This window comes from Drosophila kikkawai, chromosome 3R (assembly GCF_030179895.1).
Source record: "Drosophila kikkawai strain 14028-0561.14 chromosome 3R, DkikHiC1v2, whole genome shotgun sequence".
NCBI lineage: Eukaryota > Metazoa > Arthropoda > Insecta > Diptera > Drosophilidae > Drosophila > Drosophila kikkawai.
This window is the reverse complement of record NC_091731.1, coordinates 24845409-24869777: the sequence shown is the minus strand read 5'-3', so window position 1 is coordinate 24869777 and position 24369 is coordinate 24845409. Positions and strand designations below refer to the sequence as shown.

The window sequence follows — 24369 nt, the reverse complement described above, 5'->3', positions numbered from 1 at the left end:
GGCGACGATTGACCAATTTTGTGGCTAGAAATCGCGCGACAGGCCAAAACGCACCGCCGCATTGCAATAACAATAACAATACCAATATACCAATACCAATACCGGAGAGCCAAAAAATCCACAATCAATTTATGCAAAGCATATGCGTATGCTACCTTGCCGGCAATTTCTTGACCATATTTCCACGCACGTCGCGATGTCAACGAAAGGGAAGTGGCTTCGGCTTGGGCTTTGGCTCTGGCTCTGGTTTTGGCTGCCCGGCTGGCAGTCTGCCGGCTGAATATGATTTTTGTATATATATTTTATATAAGCAAGTGGCCCAATTTCGGGCGACCGCCGTTAGCGTATCCGCACTTGGCATGCAATGCCGGCACCTGGGACGTGTTCGGGTTGCCTGTGCCAGATTCTTGGAGGAGTTCCTCTGTTGGGGAGATCTGGGAGAGCACAACATACCCGCGCGACACCCTTGCCATATTGGACATATCTGCCGTATTTGGTATGCTCTAGCGGTGATGACTTAATGCACAATTTGGCCCAGTTAGTTGCTCCGGCGCTTTCAACGCTTTCGATTTCATTCTCCGCTGGCGCTCGGCGCTCGTTTTCTATTTCAATTGCTTCTAAATCTATTTCCAAAAGAAAGCTGAATTGTAGCACATCGTCGCATATATCTCTTTCCAATCGCAAAGTGACACTTTTATGAGCATAAGTAGAAAGTTTCTAGTAAACAATTAACATGCCAAGCGGCCGTCACATGGTCACTAGAAACTCCAATTATGAGCACTGCCACAAACTTGCCAAAAAAAAAAAAAAATAACAAACAAAAAACTACGTACTACGTACCCAGCTTATCGGCAATTCTAGTTTTTTCCCCGCAACAGAACCTGCCACAAGTTTTAATTGCTACCCGAAACTGGTTGCCGCCCATGCGACAAAGTTCCACATATTTTGTGGGTCTGAAAGCATTTCAATTAAGCCCTGGGAAAGTACGAGTGCCTGGCCTGGCCTGGCCGCAGGTAAACACGTGTGTGCGGAATTTTGGATTTGTTTTTGGGAATACTCTTAGTTTTATTCAAACATTTCGACTTGACTATGCTGTTTCGGTTGCTTTTGCTGTGTGCGGCAATAAATTAGTTAATTACACTTCGAATAAATTACTACATGCTAAGGGTGTTTCAAAACGAAGGCACATCTGTGGCTGACAAGCATGACCTGGACCTAGATCCTGGCTCCTCCTTACTGCTGCTGCTGCTCCTGACCGGCATAGGCCAACTGCTGGGCATCATCGTTGATGCTGCGGGCATAGGGATAGGACGAGGAGGCTCCCGAGCTCCAGCCGGCGCTGGCAGGTGCGGACCAGGCGTTCGAGCTGTAGGCTCCTCCGTAGGAGCTACCTCCGAACTTGTTGCCGAATCCGCCGAGCAGACGAGAGCCGCCGACCAGGATGGCCAGGAAGAAGGCGATCTTGGCCACAATCACGGCCTTGAAGGTGAGCAGGGCCAGGAAACCGAGCACCAGGGGAATGACAGCGAAGAGCTTAGCACCGATGGCCAGAGCCAGGGGTCCAATCATCTTCTTGATCTTGCCGCGGCCTGAGGAGAAAATTCATGAAATGATTACAACGTTTTTAGGGGGGTGTGTCCCAAGGAAACTCACCTTCATCGAGAGCGCGGGCCACCTGCTGGGTGGTCTCGGCGGGCAGCTTGAACTCCAGGTTGTGGCTGCTCAGGAAGTCGGTGGCGCTGGAGATGGCCAGATCGACTAGACGGCCAGTGCGCTCATCGGCATTCTGGGGCAGCTCGGCGTAGACATCCTGCTCGCTCAGGGATTTTCCGGTGCGGGAAACGGGGCTGGCTGGATCTCTGTGGAAAGTAAATTGTAGTAAAATATTAGACTAATTGTCTATTATCTAACATTTTCTATTTTAAACTAAAATGTAGCCATTTATGATTTATTGACTTTTCACTAGCAAATGTTATTAACAAAATCTTTGAGAGGTATTTTCATATTCTAAGGCCATTTGTAATTAGCTAATTTTGTGATAACTTCAGACACCATAAAATGGATTGCCACTTGAATACCTGTCAGCTTCACTTATTCTTCATTCCAATTAGCTTGAGATCTTAATTTCTCACCAACTTTTTCTCACAATTAGTAAAGTTTGTGATGCAACCACTTGAAACTTCTAGCCACTCATTAAAGTTTTTCCCAGAACACATCTGAGCTTTATGTTAATCCACTTTCACTGAATGTAAACACACACCTTTGGAAGGTGACACCGCTGGCCAGCTCGATGTTGTTGCTCCTGGCGGCCCGATTAAGGGCGGTGATTCCCTTGACGGCCAGACAGGTGGCCATGTCGTCGCTCTCGAGGCAGGCGCCCAGGTATCTGGCCGCCCTGCCCAGAGTGTTGTCCCCCTCGACGCGGTTGTCTTGCAGACTGGGGGCGGCAAAGGCGCAGCTGGCCGCCAAAAGGGTCACACAGGCGATGGCAAACACTTTCATTTTCGAAACTGACGCGGTTAATCCTTGCTATTGGAGCTGTTGATGCTGCTGATTCTGCAGAGCGCTGAGATGAGTTTGATGTATGCGTCTCCGGACATCTAGCCTTTTATATTGGGCCGCCGGCTGCAGCAGCTGAGCCGCCAAGCCGCTCAGCGGTTCGGTCGCCGCCGGCGTCGCAGTCGGTGCGCATTACAAAACAATTTAAAAGTAAATTAAGTAAACCCGGCCGAGAGCGGAAGCTACGGACCTGGCCAAAGACGCGAAAAGAGCGCGCTCGGAACTGGAGACTCACTCGCAGAGTAACAGACGCAGACGCAGCGCCATAATTCCAGAGAACGGCGGGGAAATAAAGTCAACTTGTTTGTTAAGTGAATATGTTCATTTCGGGCTGCCTTTTTTTCGGCAGCGTCGTCATCCGTCAACGTTAACGTCAACGTCAGCGTCGCCGGAGAGAGAAACTTGTACTTGGACTTGGAAAGACGCTGGACGGAAAGACGTTCAGACGTTAAGGGGCACCCTCAAGTAAACAATCGGCATCATTGGCTAAGGTCTGCACAGGGAAAAATCTGAAAATTTTAGGCCCTACCACTTCCGATACCCCAACCATGTACCAAAAAGTATGCCTTATATATATAAAAAATCTAATATAAGGCATAAAAATCCATTTGTCAATGTTTGTTTTATATGGATTAAGTTGACATTGCCACAATATAATTACGTACTTGAATTAATACAATGTAAAATATCACCTAGCACTTAAATAAAACCACAGTGTATCAAAGTACCTTAACTATTTCCAGTTCACCCAAAATATTACTCATTTTACCCCTAAGTTCTTAAAATCCCATCAAGAAGAATCTAAGTATTCAAATTGTTTTCAGCAATTACTATTTAGAAGGTTGATATGTTACTTTCCTTAAAAATGATCAATTAATTTCTTTATATTTTTTTCTGCAGTGTACTATTAAACCTGGGCCAGGCATTGGGCATGGGTCTGGTGACTTGGTCTTGGGTCTTGGGCCCCGATACGCACACGCCCTCAACGAGGCTGGGGTCCCATGTTTACCGGCGGTCTGAGTCTCCGTTCGCCGTTGCGTTTGCGCTTTCATCCGACTCTCGCAATCCACAAGTCACATATTTGCTAATTTATTGACGCTTCTTAACCGATCCGGTTGCCGTATATTTCACGCTGCCCATTTATGAACGCCAAAAATGTGTTTTTCCTCTTTCTCCAACATAAATGGGTCATTTGTGTTTGCCTCTTCTGCTGTTGTTGTTGTTATTTCTGCATTTTTGTTGCTGTTTTTGTTAGGATAAAAAGGTATGGTGAAATAGTATTTAGCACTTTGATGATTGAATTGGACTGTGCGCCGAATGGGTATATGTATGTGGTAATAATTGAAAGTTAAGTGGCTAAAGTAGGTGGAGGTGAATGAGAAGATTGTGCTCATGGCATTTATATAACAAGCTGAAAGGAATTTGCTGAAAAAATTAGGAAAAATTACGAAAAATATGCCAAATATTTTGAGATATTTCCTTTTTATCTAATAACATTTATCTCAAAGAATTCCTTACAATATTTTTATTTTTGTTTAATTAATTCATGCTAATTATTCCAATTGATGTTCACACCTGTAGAAATTAATTAATATTAAAGCATAATTTTTTTTTTTTTTATTTTTGGCTTATAAGAGGAGTTGCTAATCGAAAATAAATTAAACAAAATTATTACCTATCAGCTAAAAGTGTCTTATAAATCGCAAGAAATTAGGTAACTAGATAGGTTTGCTATTAAATCAAAGCAAATTTTTGCCAAACTTAGAAAACAAAATCTAAGAATATTGAGCAGATTGCCTTTCATATAACTATACCCTTTTCGCATTCTGTTGGCAACCTACAAATTTAATCTATCTTGTGACTGGATCTGCACACGATTTCCCATCGAAGTAGTTTCTCTCGCGACCTGAGACACTTTTACAAGTCTATCAAGCGGCAGTCAACCTTGTGAATCATCCATTCAGAGACATCTAGGCATCTAGCCATCATCCTATCCGCCGATGATTTCCCAGTCACGTTCTGCCAGCTGCATTGTGACGGTGCTCGGTTTATGTTGCCAGCCGAGTTTCTCTGCTTGGCATTGCATCGTAAAATTCAACGTTTCATACAAAAGATCTCTATAAAATCGAAACAACTTCAATTTTTGGCAGCAACAAAATTTGTATTTTTATTGTCCCTCCAGCAGCTTATTAAAGGCAGTCCATTCAAAAGGCGGAGAGAGAGAGAAAAAAGGCCTCACTCACTTTCATTTATATTACAACGAAATGCGACACTAAATGTTGCTGTCCTCAATGCTGCTGTTATTGTGGTTCATGTTGTTTTTGTTCGCACAGTGAAGGCTCTGCGGCACGAACTGAATGTAACCACATCAAGATGCATTCACTGTAGCGATATTTCACCGTAGCTGTTGTTATTGCTATTGCCGGGCTGATTGTTGCTGGGCAAATGAGCCGCGGGCGTCGGCTTGTCACACGCTGCGTATGAGTGACGCGCCTTTATTTTCGGTTATTGTTTTAGCTGCGTAAAACGGCCAAAAAGCGGCTCGAAGAAAAAAAGAAAGTGTGCTAGGTATGCCTTATTGAGCATATTTTACCCAGTGATTCACTTGTTGCGACGCCAATTTGCATAGTTCGGCGAAGTCCAGATTGCATTGTGCCGCTTCATTCATGAGGAGGATGATGATGATGATGATGATGATGATGGTATCCCGCATACCATTGCCTTGGCTCATACACGATCCAGTTTTTCGCCTTCATTCATTCATGCCGACATTCGCGTCATCGTTTTCGTGAGTGAAAGTTATGTAATTTTCGGTGAATTTTGCAATCTGCAGTGCGCAGTGCTAAACCGGATGGCTGGATTGGGGGGATTGCCGGATCAATTGGCCGGGGGACCTCCAACGCACCAACGGCCAATAACACGTCAGGTTTTATTACCCGCCTAACTGTCAAATCAAACAAAATTTCTAAATGCCAATCAATAAACAATTTCTCTTTTCTTCGTTGCGGTTTTATCGGTTTCTGCCTCCGAGAACTGTCAGTGTTGCACAGAGAAAAAGGCAACAAATAATAAATTGTGTATACTTTACTTATAGCTTGTAAATATAATAAAAAATATTTAGATATATTTTTCCTGATATTAAAATAAACTATAAATTGTAGAGTTCAACTAATGGTTCTAAATATATATCAAACATAATGACAACAATAAATTTCTTGAAATCCTCAAGACTGGAAAAAAATCCATAAGGATCTAAATTTTTATTGGCAATATTTTTGCACTGTGTGGCAACCTGCCCCTCATTTAATGCGTTTCTGACAGCAGTCTGGTAGGCATTCATTATTTATGTTACACAAAGTCAATTAGCTCCGTTTCATTGGTGCGCTTTTCGATTTGCGATTTGTTGCTGGGTGGCATTCAATTAGCCGGCAACAAGTTGCCATAACTCGATTGCTCACTTTCCTCCCCTGGGCCGTGTGGGTGTGGCTAGCAGGTTGCTTGATTCCATGTGCGTTTGCTTTTCAAATTAGCCTGACTCGATTCGCAGTCAAATTTCGAGACATTGCCGGCTTTATACTTATATACTTTTTTTTTTTGGGCAGCTCACGTTCTACTGACCCATTTGCGTGTATTTTCATCGAATATCAGCCATCTGAATGCCAGCGGCATTATTGGAATTCCAACGCAGTGGTAAGGCGGTGTGGTGATTTTCACAGAATGTTTATTGGTCGGTCAGCGGTTAGAGAGAATTATTTTGGGGCAAATAAAATGTCAAAAGGGAAAATCGTTGGAATTGCCAGCCAGGATTGGGGGACAAACCCTAAGCTTTGAACTGAAAGCATTGAACCGAAATGCTTAAAGCATTAAGCTTAAGGAGTTTTGTCAACAGAAAATAAGTTAAAGAAAGTTAAGGTTTGCAATATTCTGAGTAAAAATCAGAATTTCTTTCAAAAGTCGGTATAATTTTCATCGTAATGTACATTTTTACATTTACTTTAGAAAGTCATAAAATATTTAATAAAGCTGAAATATATTTTGTCAATGTCCTTTTCAAGCTATCAATATCCTAAACCCTGTAATCCCCCAGAAATTCCTTTCACTACAAAATATGTTCTCCCCATCAACAGGCACACAAAAACGAGCCTCGACTAAAATTGCTTTTTTTAAGCTATTTGGGTTAAACGTTGAAGAGCCGTGCCAGCAGGTGAAATTGATTTTCTTTTCATTTGTGCAAATATGAAATGTCAATATTGTGCGTAGTCGTCATTGTCGCTCGACTGAGAAAGTGCAGCGCCACAGCAAAAAGCGGTTTCCATGCATTCAACGCTTATTCATAATTGTATTTTTTGGCTCAAACGTTTTTTCTTCATATATTTTGTGCTTTGGGGTCGACGTTAGTTATGGTATTTGCAGTAAAAAATTCATAGCTATTACCAGGAGGGCACTCTCCATTTCAACCCCAAAACAAATTCAATACACTTTGCCTTTGCCACAAGAGCTAGGAGAGCAATTGGTATTTTTAGCTTGGTTGTATGTTATTTACTCTCTTTCAGAGGGTATGCTTCCTTTGTAAATATTTGAGTATTTTTTAAGATTTTCGTGAGATGTATTCAATTACTTTCGGTAAGCCATTATTTTTAGTCCTAACATCTAATGCCAATAATTTCCTATGGCAATTTCTACTCGAGTTTATTATAAATATATAAAAGGTTTTCTTGCAGTTACCTCGGTTAGAGTGCCTGAAAATTCGCCTTTCAATGTCTAATCCTCTCTCCCATTTCGGTTTATTTTTGCCAGGTGAAAAAATATGATTAAATGCGCCTGTGGGATCACACTTAGGCAGTCCTAAAGTATCACCGCTTTGTTTAACCCCATCCGCTTGGGCACGAAAGAAAGTGAAATTGATGACACAAATGCGGACAACAAATGCGAGGCGGTGTGTCTATGCTAAATGGCCTGGTTAAGTAATCTCGTGAGAGCCGCAAACATTGCGCAGTCGGCGTATCTGAGAATGCTGTTAATAGCTGAGGGGCCAGAGATGCGATGACAAAGGCCGCCGTCGCGTCGTCGGTCCCACCTTCACCTGTCCCTCTGCCAACGCCCTTTCCCTTTACCGTCCCTTCCCTTCCCCTTTTCCCAGCCTAATTGCCGAGCTCGGGTCTCAACTTCACTTCACTTTCAACGTCTCACTTAGAAAGAAGTCGCGGCACAGAGATACGCCCTGTTGTTGATCGATCTGTTAGATATGCGGCCGGCATGCGCATACCTGTGTAGTTTGTATCTTGTATCTTGTGGCCCGCAGATACATCGGTGGCTGTATCCATACTTGCAATTGTCTCTGTGCTGTTCGCGCCCTACAACTTTCACTTGCGCCGCGGAAATGGAGGCGCGATGTGCGTAGGCAGCGAACATAAATTCAGCCAAGCATGGAGTCACTAGCTCATAAAATTGGCATTAGTCCGTCTTAGAAATGTGTAGAGAACAGTGACTATTGGACGGATTATATATAAAAATCTAACATAAGTCTTTAAATTTACAAAAAATGTAGGTACCTTTGAAGCTGTACAATCAGTATGAACTTATCGAAGTCAAATATATATATATATTTTTTTTTAAAGGTATTTGGTATTTCTAAATATATTTTTGAAAGAGTTGATTTTTAAATAATTGTATTTTTTTATTTAATATTTTCTAAATTAAATTATTCTAAAATTATTATTTGTATATTATAACAAGCTGTCTCCCTGGAAGAATAAATATTAAGCAACAAATTTTCTACGACTTCGACTGTGCTTTCTTATTTTGAAGACCGCGACCACCCAGGAGGCTGCTCGACTGGTGACACTGCATCGGCTGCTGCATGCTGATTGATTTGTGACAACCTGCTTGTTGACTTTGGCTTTCGTTTGGTCGTTTTACATAAGCTGGGTCGTCGTTTGCCAGCCTTTATTGCAGCCAGGCATTTGCGGAAGTGCCGCTTCCAGTGCGTCGACACTGATGGCTTGGCCGTTGGCCACTATGCGCTGGTCGTCGATCGCCTAGGTCTTGGGCTGGGGTCCGAGGGTTGGCCGATGGTGCGCATGCGCAATAAACAGTTTTATGCATAACGGAACCGCAGTGCTGTTAATTTTTGCGCTCCGTGCACGCAGGTCGGCGACGTAACGTCGTCAAAGTCGGGCGAGTCATGTGCTAATTAATCGTTGATGAAGCTGGGAGTTACGTATTTGTCTATTGGCTAACATTATACCGGAAAAGTGATTTGAAATTACGGTCAAAACGATTTGAATTAATATCAAATAAAATGTTTAACCAGGTCAAGTGCCAGTTTCGACAACAGCATATAAATAAATCAACAATAGTTTAGTTTTTAAAATCTAATTGATATAAATGCTAAAATCAACTTAATTTTAAGGGATATTAATAACATATATTCTTGAATTCAAATTGAAAAGTACATCTAATCCAAAAAAACTATATTACGTATACGTAATTTATTTCAATACCCTTGCAGGGGTCATCAAAAGCAGGGCCGATTGAGATTTGTTTTCTTATCTAGCATAAAAGTTATCATTTTTGGAACTTTTTATAAAGAGCCATTAAAATTGTGAGAATTAAAAATTAAATCTAATTCAATAAAAACTACCATAGAAAAGGTTTCCGAATTGAAATGAATTGCTAATTGCAAGAGTATAAAATCTTCGGCTTTCAGAAGTTAGTTCTTTCTGGTTTAAATTAAACATTATTCACCTTTAAATTAACTGATAACAATCTCACTTAACCGCTTAACCTATAAAAATGGCTTATACACATTATCATAATTATGATCCTTGGCTAATCCCAAGGGGATATAGGTCTGTCGCATAGGCATCCAAGTGCTCCCGCTGCCAGAGAGATCTGTGGGCGCATGATAGCCCTTGATCGCTGGCACCGACGAGTGAATAATCTCCAGCCGATCGCGGGCATTTCCATTCGACAATATATATCTCAGGGCCAATAGTCCCGAAGTGACCAAAGCAATTTTGCCCATGACAAACGATGAGGTTGACAGAGCCGTCAGCCATTTGAGAACCAAGGGAAGGATAACCAATTTGGCCAGAGCGGCGGCCACCAGCATGGGATACACCATTTTCATGAGTTTCTTTTGCTTCTTGTGCTTACCGCGACCTGAAAAAGAAACAAATTTAACGTTTTATGTATATCCAATTAAAGTAGAAATGAAATCCAATTTTCATCAGAGCTAAGAGGGCCTTAAGACATTGCTAAGAGTTGTGAGATTAGGGGAATCGCTTTCACTATTTGGCAATTTACAATTTTAAAAACAAACCCCTTTAGGGCACCTAACAATCACTGTTTAGTTTTTCCTTTGAATTCGTGATAGTAGGGACCACAATTAAGTACCCACCTTCGGGTTTCCAGGCATCCAGGAGGTTTTTCACTTGCTCGACACTCAGCTCCTCGGTAATAAGTCTCTGTAATTGATTTTCGGCCACCGCAATCCACTCTCGTTCCAGACGCAACTGCTCCGCGGTGGCAGCTTCATGTTCTGCGTCCTGCTCCACGGCTGCCACGATGGCGCCACCCATCTGAACCACCGGAGGAAGGCTATAAGCCCCACCGAAGGACACTGGCCAGAGCAGGTGGAAAATCGTTAATGAGATCGAAATCTTAAGCATGTTTTCACCGTTTCAAAGTTCCGAGCAGACTGAGCAGAAGCAGGCGCCAACTGCAGTTTGTTGCCAATGGGGCACTCTCTTCGTTGCACTCCGCTGCATTTAGATTCAATTGGGTATCTGTATGTTCTTGGCCAATTGGTCTTGGCCACTCAGTACCGCTAACATTTCTGGTTGCACAGCGAAAAATAATGTACTTTAAAAGAGCAAAATGTAGAAAATGTAGAAAATTGTACAACAACTCTTGATGAGATGCATTCTTTGATATATTTTTTTGATGTCAAATCTTACCATCGACAACAGCACGCAATCAGGACCTGCTGCTAACGAGAAAGCATAACATAGATTGTACATATGTATAAAGCTGAACAAGCAAAAGCATTTCAAATGACTTTCCGATTTTGTACACACTCGCCAAGAGTGCATTTCTGAATTTTCGTTTCATATTTAAGCCTTTTCCCAAGTGTTCTAACTTGTTTTCGCTGATTCTGTTTTGCTCTGCCGATTCAGTTTTACTTGAGCGTGAACGTACACATTAAAATTTCCCTGCTTTAATGAATGGCTCGCCGCAGACATTTCACTGTATCCGTGGCCGCTTTACTGTATTTGTGTGCACCACACTTGTCGTGGGTCAATTGCTCCAACCATCAACAAGTAAAAACTCTTCATTATCGTTGGTGGGTCCGTTTCGGTTCACTTGCCGGCAACGTTTTTCCATTTCTAAACTGTGTGTGCAGAGGAAAGCTTTTGGGGGAAATGCTTGACGTCACTCACAGAGGGATTTCCCCCTTTTCAAAGTTCTTTTCTAAGTCGTTAACACGTCGCAAGTGCATTAATTTATGTTAAAATTAAGACAGTTCTGCGAAAAGTTTTGTAATGTCTGAAAACTATTGTATCCTTGAGGAAAATTTTAAATCTTTAATAAAGTTAATGGGAAATGCGTTGGGAAACGTACTTAAATGGCTTAAATATAGTAAAGATTGGGTAGTAAGCTTAAAAATTAAATTAAAAGTATACATATTTTAAATTTGGATTGCTTTATGTTGGCTTGTAATGTTTCAAACCTCTTGTTAATGATTTTTAATTTGCTTTATTAATTGGGCATAAAATTTGCTATATAATTTGTGGTGTCAGAAGCAAATTCAATGAAATCTGTGCCAGGGCACACCCAATGAAAATTCTATTAAAAATTCATTAATAACGTTTAGATTAACCTGAATAACCCTGAAAATATTTGGAATTCAATTTAAAGGTCTTCTCTTAGCTCGTGTTTATGTAAATTTGTCCGTTAATGCCACAGGGCCATATCGACCCACGAAGTGCGTACAGAAATAGGATTAATTAAATTTCACCAACATGGAACCAGCGAACGAAATCAGCTTCTGCAATTACACAAGTTGGCCTTGCCGTCGGGAATAATGTGTATGTATATTGGCCGGGAAATGGAATAACGTCCAAACTGAATTAGGCGCGGCCCAGACGAGACAAATGGACTTATCTCAGGCCCCAGCACACACAACACACCACACTGGCACCCGGACTCCACACTCGCATATTCACTGGGCGTCCAAAAACACACTCAAATGCACACGCGTGCCACGGAACTAATCGCAGTCACCAGTCAACAATTTTAACGCGCTTCGCTGTCGTCACTTTTCATGCCCGATCCCCATGCCCCACACACAGCCAATGGCGGAGTGTCTGCGGAATTTATCGCTGCTGGGTGTCAGCGGTGCTTTTACCTGGCATCCGGTTGATGTTAAAACTATACCCTGTCCGTCGAAGGTATTTCAGGAATTCAGTTGTCGCTCTTGCTGACAGGAAGATGAATATGCAGGTTTTATATGTACGCTGAAAAAGGAGCTGCATGAAATAGTTTAAATTTACATTAAAAATTCATATTTGCATAAGTTTCTTATATAATTTGAACTATATTTCATTTTACTTTAAATTATCCTTTTAGACCAAGACTGTCTGTCTGCATTCCGTGAACTTATTTTTATAAATAAAGAATTTATAATTATTTGTAAGTTAAATATTACATTTGGGATTTGTTTTAAAAAGAAGTGTATAAAATAAACGGCTCACCAAACATCTGATTTGTTTATCGATTTTTGGCGCCTTGGCTGTTATGTACATACTTCATTTCACTTGAGGCCACGACGTAGCTATCGCTGAAAATCCGTTGCCGTCGCACGTTTATAGCCCCTAAACCAGACCACCGACCAATCGATGTTGACCGGCCAACCCAAATCGAACTGCTTAATCCGAAATTCGCTTAAAATCTAAACCCATCAGAGTTTCTTCAAGACCAGCGACTTGCTGGCGTGGCCGCCCGCGGAGCTCTTCAGGCTCATTACGGCCGTAAAAAGCGCGAAGAAGAAGCCAGCCAGGCCCGTGGTGCCCACCAGGAGTGTGAGTCCGCCAATGAGCACTGGTATGAGGGTGAGGAACTTCAGTTTATAGGCTATTAGCAGGGGTAGCAGCAGCTTCTGGATCTTCTTCTTTAGCTTCTTGAGCTTGCGGCCCTCGGATTCCGCCGCCAGACGCTGGGATCGACCTTGGACCAGGAGTTCCTTTGATGTTACACTAAATGGCGCTGCCGTTTCGCTTGTGGTGGCATCCAATTTATTGGTGACGACCTCGTCTGTGAGTAAAGGAGCGGAGGCATTAGTTAGCCAGTTAATTAATTGGTCAGTCACAGACGCCAGAGCCCCAAGGGTCGCTATGCTACACTTCAACTTGATGGGGAAATTAAGAAATTTTTAGGAATAATAGTATAAAAAAAACGAAACTTATTGATATGTCTGTTTTACGGAAAAGAACACAAGAATTTTAAGGTCTCTCTGAAAGCAATTCCTTGAAAAGGAAAGCTATTAAAATCAGTACAAAATAAATATATTATGTTTGGTATCATTAAACATTATTGAATTTTAAGCATAACCCCAAAAAAACCTTGGTAAGATGACAAATTCACAGGAAAATTACCCACCAGTCTCGTCGTTAATTGCAATCCTGAGCGTGTCGCAGAAGTCGCGCACTTTCACCAGAGCCCGCCCGAAGGGCTCTAAGTAGGCATCGATTGCCCGGGGTGACACCAGCTCTCCACCTGTTTCCAGGGGATCGATTTCGTGCGCATTTTCGCCATCAACACCATCATCACCATTAGCCGGGTGGGTTAAGGTCGCTGCCGCCTCGCGAACTTCCGGCTGAGGCTGTGGCATCGGCTCCGGCTCCGGCTCCGGTTCAGCTTCCTTGGCTGGTGGCAACTGTCGCAGGATTTGGCCGCGCCGCATCTGCTGGCTGATGGCCAGGACATAACTGGCTGGATCGGTAGGAGGAACCTGTTTGTAATTTCCGCCAGCCGAAGGAGACTCCACACTCTCGTTGTAACGATGGTTGTAGGCATAGTAATTGACAGGAAGTCGTTCCGGCTGGGTTTGCCTTTCACGGATCTCCTGGTGCTGGCGTTGCATTGAACTGGGAGCAGTTGCCTGGAGGATAAGCCAATTGTTGTGCTGCGTAAATGGCTGCCACGCATTCATCTCCAGCTTTAGTTGTGGGTTCTGGCTGCCGGCGGAAGTGCCGCCATTAAAGCGACTGCCGCTGCTCCTTGGCACTTTCATTGTTACGAGCACGTAAATGCCGAGCACCAGCACCTGTCGCGACCACATCCTGGATCCTTTTGGTTGACTTTTCGAGATGTTCACCTCGCACACGCACACCGCACGCCGTTTAGAATCGAACTGTGCGGCGCCAAGTGTTTCGAAATCTTTGTAGACCAAATTCTATGGGGCATTCGACATTTTATGGTGCTCTCCGGTCGAGCGATTTTACGGCCTTTCGCCGAAAAGTGTTGCGGCTTTTTGGCCTGCGGTCAAGCGGGCGGTTGATCTCCCAGATAGCTTTTCACGTCCAAGACTTTTACCTCACATATATAGAATTGTGGTCCGTCAGGCGTATCTGGGTATTGGGTGGGGATAACCGGCCACTTCCCAGTTCCCACTTATGTAAATGTTCACAGACGCAGAGTGATCGAAGATTAACGCTTCAGCGAGCACAACACGTGCTGGTCTGACCGTTGAGGCACGACCACTTTAATTAGAAAACAATGCCTCATTTTCGTAGTTTTCACTTTTCACCACCTGATTTTATGGCCCTGTTGCACGACCAAAGGCCCGGATTCAACTGGTGGCCTTGCACCTGATGCCACTATTCTATATATGTTTGTCGGGCCCTGGGAAAGTGTGCCCAATGGGTAAATTCGCGTAATTGCAGTCCCGTGCGTGCTAATTGCAACCAGGTGCCTGTGGCAGGTAAACTTGGTTTCTGCTTCCATTTGAATGTTGCATCTATGCTGAGATGGCTTTAGCGAACACATACATTTAGTCTTTCCAGTGGTTACACAGAAAATAAATAATATACATTGGTGAGTTTAAAAAGGAATATTAAATTGAAAAATAAAAGAGAGTTTCTTGCAAATTCAATTTAAACAGTTTTGGAATGCTTTCTTATTCTACGGTTAGTTTTTCTTTATATTTCAAACTCGTACTTTTTTTTTGTTGTACTGAGAGCAGACAGGTGATACTGTGGGCGGACACACATTTCTTCTGCAGTTTCAGTTACGTTGCACTCACGTTATTGCTTTCCATCTGTCGTCTGTCACATGCTGTTGGGCGCCAGTTGTCAGCTCCCGCATGCATATAAAAAATCCGAGCATGCTTTTCGCCTCGTTTTCCAGCTTCAACCTTTTAGTGAAGCTTACTTTTAGGCTTGTGGTGGAGGAAAAGAATTGAGAGACTGCTACCTTGGATTAGGCATAGTGTGGAGAGCTCTTGTCCCTAGTGCTTTGCATTATTTTGATTTGATTTGATTCTAAGAAGCAAGAATTCACCTAGATTTATTTTAGTTTTAAGTTATGAACGACTAGGTTCCAATCTTAGGAATACCTTGACCTTAAATTTGGATTGATAATATCAATAAATGTGATCAACTACTATAGAGTTTTAGTAGTGACACTAAATTGCTTCGTAGTTACCTTATTAAGAAGTCGTAATTAAAAGTTTGACCTAAATCTAAATGTATTCAACTATCTGCAGAATATATCCGTCCCATTTCGATGGCTTAGTTTTTCCATTATCCAAATTTAGAATGATGTATGAGGAGTTCTTATGGCACTGAAAGAGAGAGATTACCCCTGGCGATAATGGCTGCTTGAGGTCTCTAATTTTAGTGTGATTTTGTTATAGTGGCAGGCTCAAATTGTGGCCAAGCACTGAATGGCAATTGAAATGGCCTGCCCCAGCATGGCCATTAACGGCTAGCTATGATTGATAGTGGCCAAAGGAACACATTCGGTGAGCTTAGGCCATAATGGAGGATGACTGTGGCTTATTTCTTTGGATTCCTGCACAAGGCTAAACCCCGTATTTCATTCGACATTGTGTGGCCGTTCCACGCGAGCAGTATGCTGGAAGACAACAGAAGATCAAACATGAATCAAGCCAACTTAAGACATATAAAGCATTTATTTTTTATTACCACAAATTTGCATGTGGCTGGTTAAGCGGCTGGCTGGTGATTTCGATGAGCTAACAACTGGGACAAGCAGTCTTGCAGTTTTTTTTCGCACAACTCGTGGCGTGACTTTGGGAATATTACACTGAGATTAATTAATGGACTTTACTGCAAATTAAAAATTTAAAATAATATAATTATTATATATTTAAGTAAACCAACTTTATTGAATTAACTATAGCAGCTTAGTTGTATTTTATTTACTATTTAATTTATTATTTGGTACTTCTTTATTAATACATTTTCTTTTCAATTAGGTATTTTTTTCAGTTTATTTTACGAGAGTTTAGAAATTGAATTGGTTTTTATTTTCAACAATTTTATGCTGTGTCACAGCCTGCACTCTACTGGTTTATTTAGCAGTAAAACTAGTTCAACTCAGAACTCTTCCTACGCCTGCTTTAATGGAAATCATAAATTAATTTTCGGGAACAGACCGGGCTGCCGAAGATTTGACTCTGAGACAAAAGGCGCTCCGGTGACTAGAAGACCTTGCCTTTGAAGCCAAGCGTAGCTTGTCCGGCATTTAGCCGCTCACTAAGCCACCTTTGTTGGGGCTTGGCCAAGCGGCTATTAAACCGAGAGCGATTTCGCCTTTTGGCATTAGTTCTACTTTTGCTTCGCAGGCGTTAGCAGTCCGAAATGAAAGTGAGTGGATGCCGGAAAGAGGATTTCGATAAAGGATTAACGTCTAACTGACTTTCCTTCTCCATGGACTAGGTATTTGTGTGTTTCCTGGCTCTGGCCGCCACTCTGGCCACTACCAATGCAGGACTTCTGGGTCTGCTGAAGGGCGGAGGAGGCGGTGGCTACTCAGGAGGTGGCTACGGAGGAGGATACGGAGGAGGATACGGAGGAGGATACGGAGGCGGCGGCGGTGGAGTCCAGGTGGTCAAAGTTATCAACACCTATGAAGGAGGACACGGTGGCGGCTATGGAGGTGGCTATGGAGGAGGTGGCTACGGAGGAGGTGGCTATGGAGGAGGTGGCTACAGTCACGGCGGTGGCTGGAACTCTGGAGGCTACGGAGGCGGCTACGGAGGCGGGTATGGTGGCGGGTATGGTGGCGGTTACGGAGGTGGCCACGGAGGTGCTGCCCACGTCGATGTCTACAAAGTAATCACAACCACACATGGAGGCAGCTATGGAGGTGGCTACGGCGGTGGCCACGGAGGTAGCTACGGAGGTGGATACGGTGGCAGCTACGGAGGCAGCTACGGAGGCGGTTACGGTGGACAATCCGGCTGGTGGAAGACGAAGTAAACTGCACCAAAATCCCGCCCATTCCTCAGAACCGCTCTTCATTTAGCTGCAATCCGGATATAAACTCGTTCTATATTGTACCTGCAAAAATCTTCCATAGCCACGCCATCCGAAATCTCTTCAGTTGACTTCTTTCCCAAAATACGGAAACAAGTTTGAGATAATCGGCAGACTGTTTGGCGAACCCACAAATAAAAAGTAAAAGTAAACTTTATTTAAATTAAATAATATGCGTTGTATTTTTTCACCTTGCTCTGCTAATGCCTAATTAGCATTTGCGTTGGATTTAATTTTGTAAGTTTACAATTCTCTTATTTGCATATTTTTTGGGTACAAAGATAGCTCTACGTTTCCGGAATCCGATTGGATTAATTGCTGTGATTTTAGAAATGGTCAAACAACTAATTAAATTCGGGTTCTGGGTTATAAATTTCAACTCTAGTCACTGCGATAAAAGTCATTATTCCGTACATGTGGGGTTTTAATTGCAATTTTAAATTTAATAATTAAGCTGCTTTTAGCCATAAATTTATTGCTGGCTTCCGGATTCTTTATGTAGCTAAAATAGCTTTAATTTAGCATAGATTATTTGGTGAATTAGTATATATGAATAAATTTAAATGTTTACCTTGTAATTGTCACAAACCCTGCATAATAATTACAAAGTGGTATATTAGAAATTTTTGGATTGAAAAAAACTAAAAGAATAATAAGAAACCAGAGAAATACAAAGCAGATACCTTCTACTAAACTTACTTGGTTCTGGCCAACAGCTTTAATTTACTTAACCCACACGACTACAGTTTTCCATCTGCATGCACAATAGAGTAGTCAAACTCTCAAGCCGGCTAATTGGATGATGATTCATTTTGCGTAATTCATTGTTGTTACCCTCTGGAATCTCGGGCGAGTGTTGTTATGATTAAATTCACGGGGGAGAGTGCTCGCACTTACAGCCAACTAACTTTCATCCTTGTGTTCATGGCAATGTGGAAATATTTACACAGCTGAACTCTGGCCCGAACTTGTTTCTTAACTGAAATCGCTCGTGTATGTGTATGTGTGTGTGTGTGTTAGGGCCAGAGCAATAAACGTGGGCCATAAGACAGCCGAAAATGGGACAAACATCCAGGGACTGCACAAGTAGAAGTTATAGAAGGCGGAGATGGGGCCGGAGGTGCGCAAGTTTTATTGGGATTTGGCCAAAGGAAGCGGAAGCAGTCCCCATCAAATGGATACAGGAAGTGTATATATTTGGGCGAGTATCTAAATATATACCAGCCAAGTCGCTTTAACGTATCTTCTCGAATTAAGGTGGTACCTGTTCTCCGATTGCCACAGACAATAAATATCAATTCATATAGGTTGAAAGTCGCAGCTTGTATTCTTAAAGTTTACACAAAATTAAGGCACTCGTTGCTCTAGATAAATTTTAGAGAGTTTAAGTTAAGATCTTTGTGTTCTGTGTATCAATGATTTATTTGTATACATTTTTTTTGTAGCTTTTCTGTTTTTTGTAAAACATTGCTGCTTACAGGCGAGTTTCACTTACGGCTAGTAAATAAATAAATAAGTTCAATAAATTATTACTACATACAGTTAGGTAAGCTAGAGCTAATGGGAGTGCGCTGGGGAATGAGATGAAACGGAAGTACGAGAGGTAATTGAAAATAGCAAGTGCAGTTAGCAGAGTGGGGCCAGAGATACAGATGCTGAGATGCAGAGATACAGATGCAGATGCCGAGACAGAGGCAGAGTTCAGTAACTGTAAACGCGGATCGAGAACAGAGCAGGGCAGAGTGGGATACAAACAAAACATAATCGATTAAAGCAAATACTAATCATTATAAAAAATGCGCATGCCCAGTGGGAACGCACGTTCTAGATACATTTCAGGCGATGTACCCATAGGTGCCACTGCGCGTAGAGTGAACCGTTGGAAATGCATCAAGTCTTCTTGTCTGCCCCGCAGTGCAAGTGCAAAAAGAGAGTTTATGTATATCTAATTACAATCCGTCCGCCGTCCGTGATTTATCCACAAGATAAATGCAGCTAGCTAACACTTGGTGTCACACCTTCGCTCTTCTTCCACCGTCGTCCTCCGTCGTCCATCCTATGACTTGGTCACCTGTGGCGCCACGGCCTTTGGATGCAGATGCTGCACCTGTTGATGGATCTGCGGATGCCCGGACGCCTGCTCCTGTATGTGAGACCGATACGCCAGCTCTTGGGCCTCGGTCAGGGAACGGCGGTCCCAGCCACCGCCCCCTCCTCCGCCTCCGCCACCCGAGGACCAGCCGCCGCCGCCGCCTCCGCCACCTCCAGACGACCAGCCAGAACTACCGCCCGACGACTTGCCAGACATCAGCTTCTTCAGCCCGATTATGCCCGCCAGGAGCAGGGCGATCTTCGAGATGATCAGCGCCTTGCCGGCCAGAATGTAAAGGGCGCCCATGGCAATCGGAATCATGCCCATTAGCTTCATGGCCATGCCCATCATCATCATGCCCATCATCTTCTTCATTTTGCCGCGACCTGAAATAATATAAAAACATATTCAATTTAGTTAAAATTTGTATTTAATGTTGTAAAAATACAAACAGGTGAAAGTATAGATGATCAAATAACTATTTATGATTCCCAGGAAAATAAAATGGCTAAAAAATCCCTGCTGGGAAGAGACAATGGACTGCGGTTTTCACGAAATCTCTAGAGATTTTCATCAAACCCTTGTACATTTTCCGAGTGTTGGTAAATCAAAAGACGGTGAAAGTGCCAGCTCAATTAACCAAAGGCTGAATGTGAGAACATTTTCCCAGCTTTTCCTCAGAGGCTCCACCGGTATTCCGTTTTGGCAGCAGTGTGTGTGGCTTTCATTTTGCTGCCTTCATTAGGGACACTCCAGGCGATTTCACCTGCCTGCCTGCCTGCTGCCTGGCTGGTGAAAATTGCATTTCGACATGGGCACGTACATGGATCTGGACGGGGACATGGAAATGGAAATGGAAATGGACACTAATACTGCCCAAAAGATGAATGATTATAACAAGCTCTAAACAGGCCGATCGGTGGCAACGAGTATTAGCCAAAAATGGGTTCGCCATTGGGAAAGTGTTGGCTAACTTGTTGACTGCATCAGCTCGCATCGATTAAAAATCTTGATCAATGATTTGAAAGTAAAAGAAAATTTTCATGTGGCGTGAAAGTAAGTTCACTTTTCATTGCATTGCACTGCATTGCGATCTACGATCGGCGATCTGCGATCTTGATGTGGATGTTGCAGTAAGTGCTTGTGTCAAATTTGTAATTGACGACAGCTCGAACTCAAAATGGAAATGCCGATGGCAATGGCCTAGTCGAGAGGAGTTGCTTTTTCGTGGCCGTGGCCCCAGTGGAGAAATGTGGTCGGGCACTTTCATTACATTTGACATGGTCATGACATCTGAACGTGGCATAGTTTTTGCTTTTTATTTCTCATACTCTGCCCTTCAAAGGGTTAGTTGCTTTTGGGCAAACAATATTTTTTTCTTAAAAATATCTTCTACCGTTTAAAAAACTAAATGTGTATGAGAGGTATGATAAATAATCTAAGTTTCTAAAACATAAAATAAATATTTGTCTATTCTTTAAATGCTTCTAGTTTAGTCATAAAATTACATTACGTAAATGCTATTATACAAGAACATAATTTAAATGCACTCTATAGTTTTGACAGTTTTTGCTCGTTTCATTTCAATCTCTATTTCCTTTTTTGTAATGGCAAAATTATCTACAAAATTCTATAAAAATAATTATTTTCAGTAAGTAAACTTAATCGATTAATTTGCTTTACAAAAAATGTAAAGAGTGTTTCAGTTTCGTGATCCCATAATTGCCCCGATTTTCATGTTTTCGGCTCTTTTTTTGGACAACACGAAATTCTGGCATGACACTTTTTTTGGACGTTGTGCTACCGTCTGATGGCTGAATGTCGTTGTTAAGGTTTTCTGGGTCAGTCCTGAGTTGCTCAACGGGTTTTCTCGTGTGTGCGTTGCAAGGGGGGAGGGAGGGCAAAATAAAAACAATTGCGCATTTTCCCAGACCCAATATGAGGCCCCCTGCTCACTACTTTGCCAGTTGTTTACATACAATGCAGAATGATAAGCCAGGAAGTGGGCCAGCCAGCGGTTGCTGATGATGCAGTTGCGAATGTCATTGCCGGCTAGGGTATACTTTGGAGCACTATCATGGCTCTCTCGGCTCTAATAACCGCCTGGTAATTACCGGCGACAGAGCTGGAGACACGGTCTTAGTTGCAGCCAAATTATGTCACTGTTACGCGCTATGGATACTGGGGTATTAGCGGTAACCGCAATTAGACCGCCCACAGAAAGTGATGATTGTGTGGTGGATCGATTTGTTTGTCCAAGAAATCTGAGCTTAATTATACGATCTTTTCTTGCAACTCGCCGTAGGTCTAGTAGTACTTATTTCTAGGTAAAAATTAGAAGCAGCTAATGGTTATGGTTATTAAGGTCTTTTCATATGGAAAATCTAATAATGAATTGGTTATATAGATCTGGTTTCTACGTATTTTAATAAATGAATGAGATTAAAATTATCTAAAGTAGAATTTCTCATTATTTACATATATTTTTAGCTAAAAGCATACCATTAGCAGTGATTTAAATAGCTTGAAATGTGTTAAAGATATTAAAACTGTAACTGATATTAAAACTGTTTCTGAATCGATGCCGTAACTGCAGACAAGACTTGGTAACCTCAAGGACAATTACTTTTTTACTTTTATTAATATAAATATTTCTTAAGCTATTTAAGGAATTTTTCGAAAAACCCCTTAAGTAATATCCCGAATTCTCTTAGCTCCATTCACTCACCTTCCTCTAAGCCGCGTCCAATCTCATCAGATGTGAGCTTGGGAAAGCTGACCTGCAGCGAGTGACCGTTGAAGAAGTAGCTCAGCCGCTCGATCAGCATGTTGGTAAGCTTGGCATCGCGATCACTGCCGGATCGCGGCAGCGAGGACTCCAGCTCATTCTCGCTAGTTGCCGGCGGACGCGGAGCCGTCTCCAGGCGAACCAGCTTGATGCCCTCGGCCACATTGATGGCATCGATCGGGGCCAGGCGGTCGATGAAGGAGATGGCCTTCTTCTTCAGACATGGCACAAACCCGGCCTCGGCACGGGTACACTCGTCGTAGACTCGGAGCAGGGTCCTTGCTCCGGCATTCTGCGCCGGATTGGGTTGGACGGGATTGCTCAGCTGCTCGGTGGCCGCCGCACAACTGCCGGCGAGGAGGAATACCGCCAGCAGGCTGATCGGGGTCAGAGCCTGGCTAGGCCGCTGCTTAAATGTCATTCTTGGCACTGTTCGCACTCGCTCTCTCTCTCTCGCAACGGAACAACACTCGCGGCACACCACGCGACAGGTGCTTTAGGTGATTAATCCTGCGACGGGGATATCGAGTCGAGGATCACTTCTTGGGGTCACTGGGTGGCACTGGCACAGGGAGCAGCTTGCACTGGCTGCGGTCTCAAATCAAACTGATGCCCAACCTTGGCGCGCTTTGTTCTTTTATAGACCTTTCTTTCCTCGCTTGCTCGCTCGTCGGCGTCTTAATCGCAATTTGATTTTCCTCGGCTTCGTTCGTAGTCTTCGGGCTCGGGCCATCAGCTTCTGCTCGTGCCTGGCTCTTTTCTCAGTCGGTTTTCCTCCGCTGGTGGGAAAATGTGCGCCAGTGGTGCGAAAGAGGGGTTTCCATATGCAACAGACTGAAGTTTCTACATATTTTAATTATTTACCTAGAGCTTTATTCAGTTCTTCGGAGTTATTAATCTATGGGTGGATTAATTGGGATTTTCTTTACTTGTTTTTTAGTTCTTTGAAATAATATGAAAATAATTTCAGCAAAACAAAATTCCCTAGAAGATTCCTAATATAGTAGCAAATATTTCAAGCTTGGGACTGCTTTTCACGGAGACTTTGAAATGCTATTCTTATCCGCTGTAATATATTTTTTCTCATAAAAATATAGATTTCGCTAAGAAAATATAAAATGGTTTAGCTGCCAGCGCAACACTAGCATTGCCTTGATGATCATTGGCAGCAAGCAGAGTCTTCAATGAACCACAGTGTGCCCAGCAGCGAGGCGAAGGCGAGGCCGAAAGCATTTCCAACGGGTTTCGACTAGTTTTTCCAGCAATAGCTTTCGTTGTTTATGGCCAAACATATTAGTTGCATTAGTGGCATTTGGTAGGAGTTCACTTTTTTTTTGGCTTCTGACCATTTCAGCAACTGGCTGCCGTTGCCGTTGACACTTTAATTTCAATTTGGATTTAAGCAATTTTCGCCATTCGAGATTGGCCGCAAAGAAAGTCATTGCCAGCCACTAAACGGTGGCCAATAGCCATGTTTCTTTTTATTATGCAAAATGGCAGGTACGGTGGAGGTGGGTGTGAGATCTCCAGCATCTCACGATGATATAAAATTAGTGTTTTGAGGCATTTGATAATAAAGTGATAAATTAATGACCCGGCCGACTACCAAGATCTTTGAGTGTTGCTTATGGGTACTTTGAAATTGCACAATTATCAAGCGTATCAGGTGCAGTAGTCTTCGCGTTGATAACGTCCCCAATTCTCAGGATCCGGAGCTCATTTGTAATGTCTCGATTTCGAATAAGCCAGGCTTTTTAATCTTTTTAAATTCGAATTAAAATTTGGTGATTAAATCAATGTATGTTTCTTGTCTTGTAAGAAAACTAAAATTAAATAAAATAAAATTATACGCAATTAAAATTGTGTTTTATAATTTGTTGTAATAAAATAAAAAAATAAAAGTTGGTTATTGTTAATGTAAAAGATAAGCAGTCAGATTTTAGTAACTGGAATCGCTAAAAATAGTACATGAATTTGGATTAAAATGCTATAAAATTAAAGAAAACGAAGAACTTTTTTTCTAAAAGTATCTTCATTTCGTTTTGTGTAGGTCAGCAATCAGTATCTGGTATCGATAGCTGTATCTGTATCTGATAGAACGTGCTTCCACACATGCGAGTTGCACAGGGAAAGGAAAGCTATGCCGCATAATTGTGGCTTTTCTTTGCGGCTGTGCTATTGCAATAAAAACTAAACGTTTCATCCGAAAAAAACTGGGAAACTTGGGAAAACTGAAACTAGAGAAAATACATTTTTTGGATTCTTCGTGTTTTTCGGGGCCTTTCGCTTTGCGATCGGTTTATGTGGCAGGCGGACATAAAAAGGAATATGAGCCGGACCCTCTGGAGGGGTTGAGGGTTCCA

The 24369-nt window shown here is 42.5% G+C and overlaps 5 protein-coding genes across 5 annotated transcripts; 1 reads left to right on the top strand and 4 right to left on the bottom strand.

The window, feature by feature from the left end:
* Positions 1-1056: 1056 nt before the first annotated feature.
* Positions 1057-2563, bottom strand: Osi14 (DUF1676 domain-containing protein Osi14). Its single transcript, XM_017182283.2, has 3 exons — positions 2261-2563; positions 1654-1859; positions 1057-1589 (listed from the first exon to the last, which is right to left on the bottom strand). Exons 1-3 carry the CDS (start codon positions 2500-2502, stop codon positions 1234-1236), a joined length of 804 nt encoding a protein of 267 aa, XP_017037772.1. The 5' UTR covers positions 2503-2563; the 3' UTR covers positions 1057-1233.
* A 6783-nt stretch (positions 2564-9346) lies between these two features.
* Osi13 (Protein) lies at positions 9347-10232 on the bottom strand. The gene is made up of 2 exons (XM_017182294.1): positions 9962-10232; positions 9347-9723 (listed from the first exon to the last, which is right to left on the bottom strand). Exons 1-2 carry the CDS (start codon positions 10230-10232, stop codon positions 9347-9349), a joined length of 648 nt encoding a protein of 215 aa, XP_017037783.1.
* A 2031-nt stretch (positions 10233-12263) lies between these two features.
* On the bottom strand, positions 12264-13931 carry LOC108085614 (uncharacterized). The gene is made up of 2 exons (XM_017182286.3): positions 13222-13931; positions 12264-12876 (listed from the first exon to the last, which is right to left on the bottom strand). The coding sequence occupies exons 1-2, from the start codon at positions 13901-13903 to the stop codon at positions 12524-12526; spliced, it is 1035 nt and encodes a 344-aa protein (XP_017037775.2). The 5' UTR covers positions 13904-13931; the 3' UTR covers positions 12264-12523.
* A 2348-nt stretch (positions 13932-16279) lies between these two features.
* Positions 16280-17256, top strand: LOC108085587 (uncharacterized). The gene is made up of 2 exons (XM_041774539.2): positions 16280-16454; positions 16527-17256. The coding sequence occupies exons 1-2, from the start codon at positions 16449-16451 to the stop codon at positions 17067-17069; spliced, it is 549 nt and encodes a 182-aa protein (XP_041630473.2). The 5' UTR covers positions 16280-16448; the 3' UTR covers positions 17070-17256.
* A 1328-nt stretch (positions 17257-18584) lies between these two features.
* On the bottom strand, positions 18585-22636 carry Osi12 (DUF1676 domain-containing protein Osi12). The gene is made up of 2 exons (XM_017182276.3): positions 21947-22636; positions 18585-19604 (listed from the first exon to the last, which is right to left on the bottom strand). Exons 1-2 carry the CDS (start codon positions 22425-22427, stop codon positions 19183-19185), a joined length of 903 nt encoding a protein of 300 aa, XP_017037765.1. The 5' UTR covers positions 22428-22636; the 3' UTR covers positions 18585-19182.
* Positions 22637-24369: the final 1733 nt, after the last annotated feature.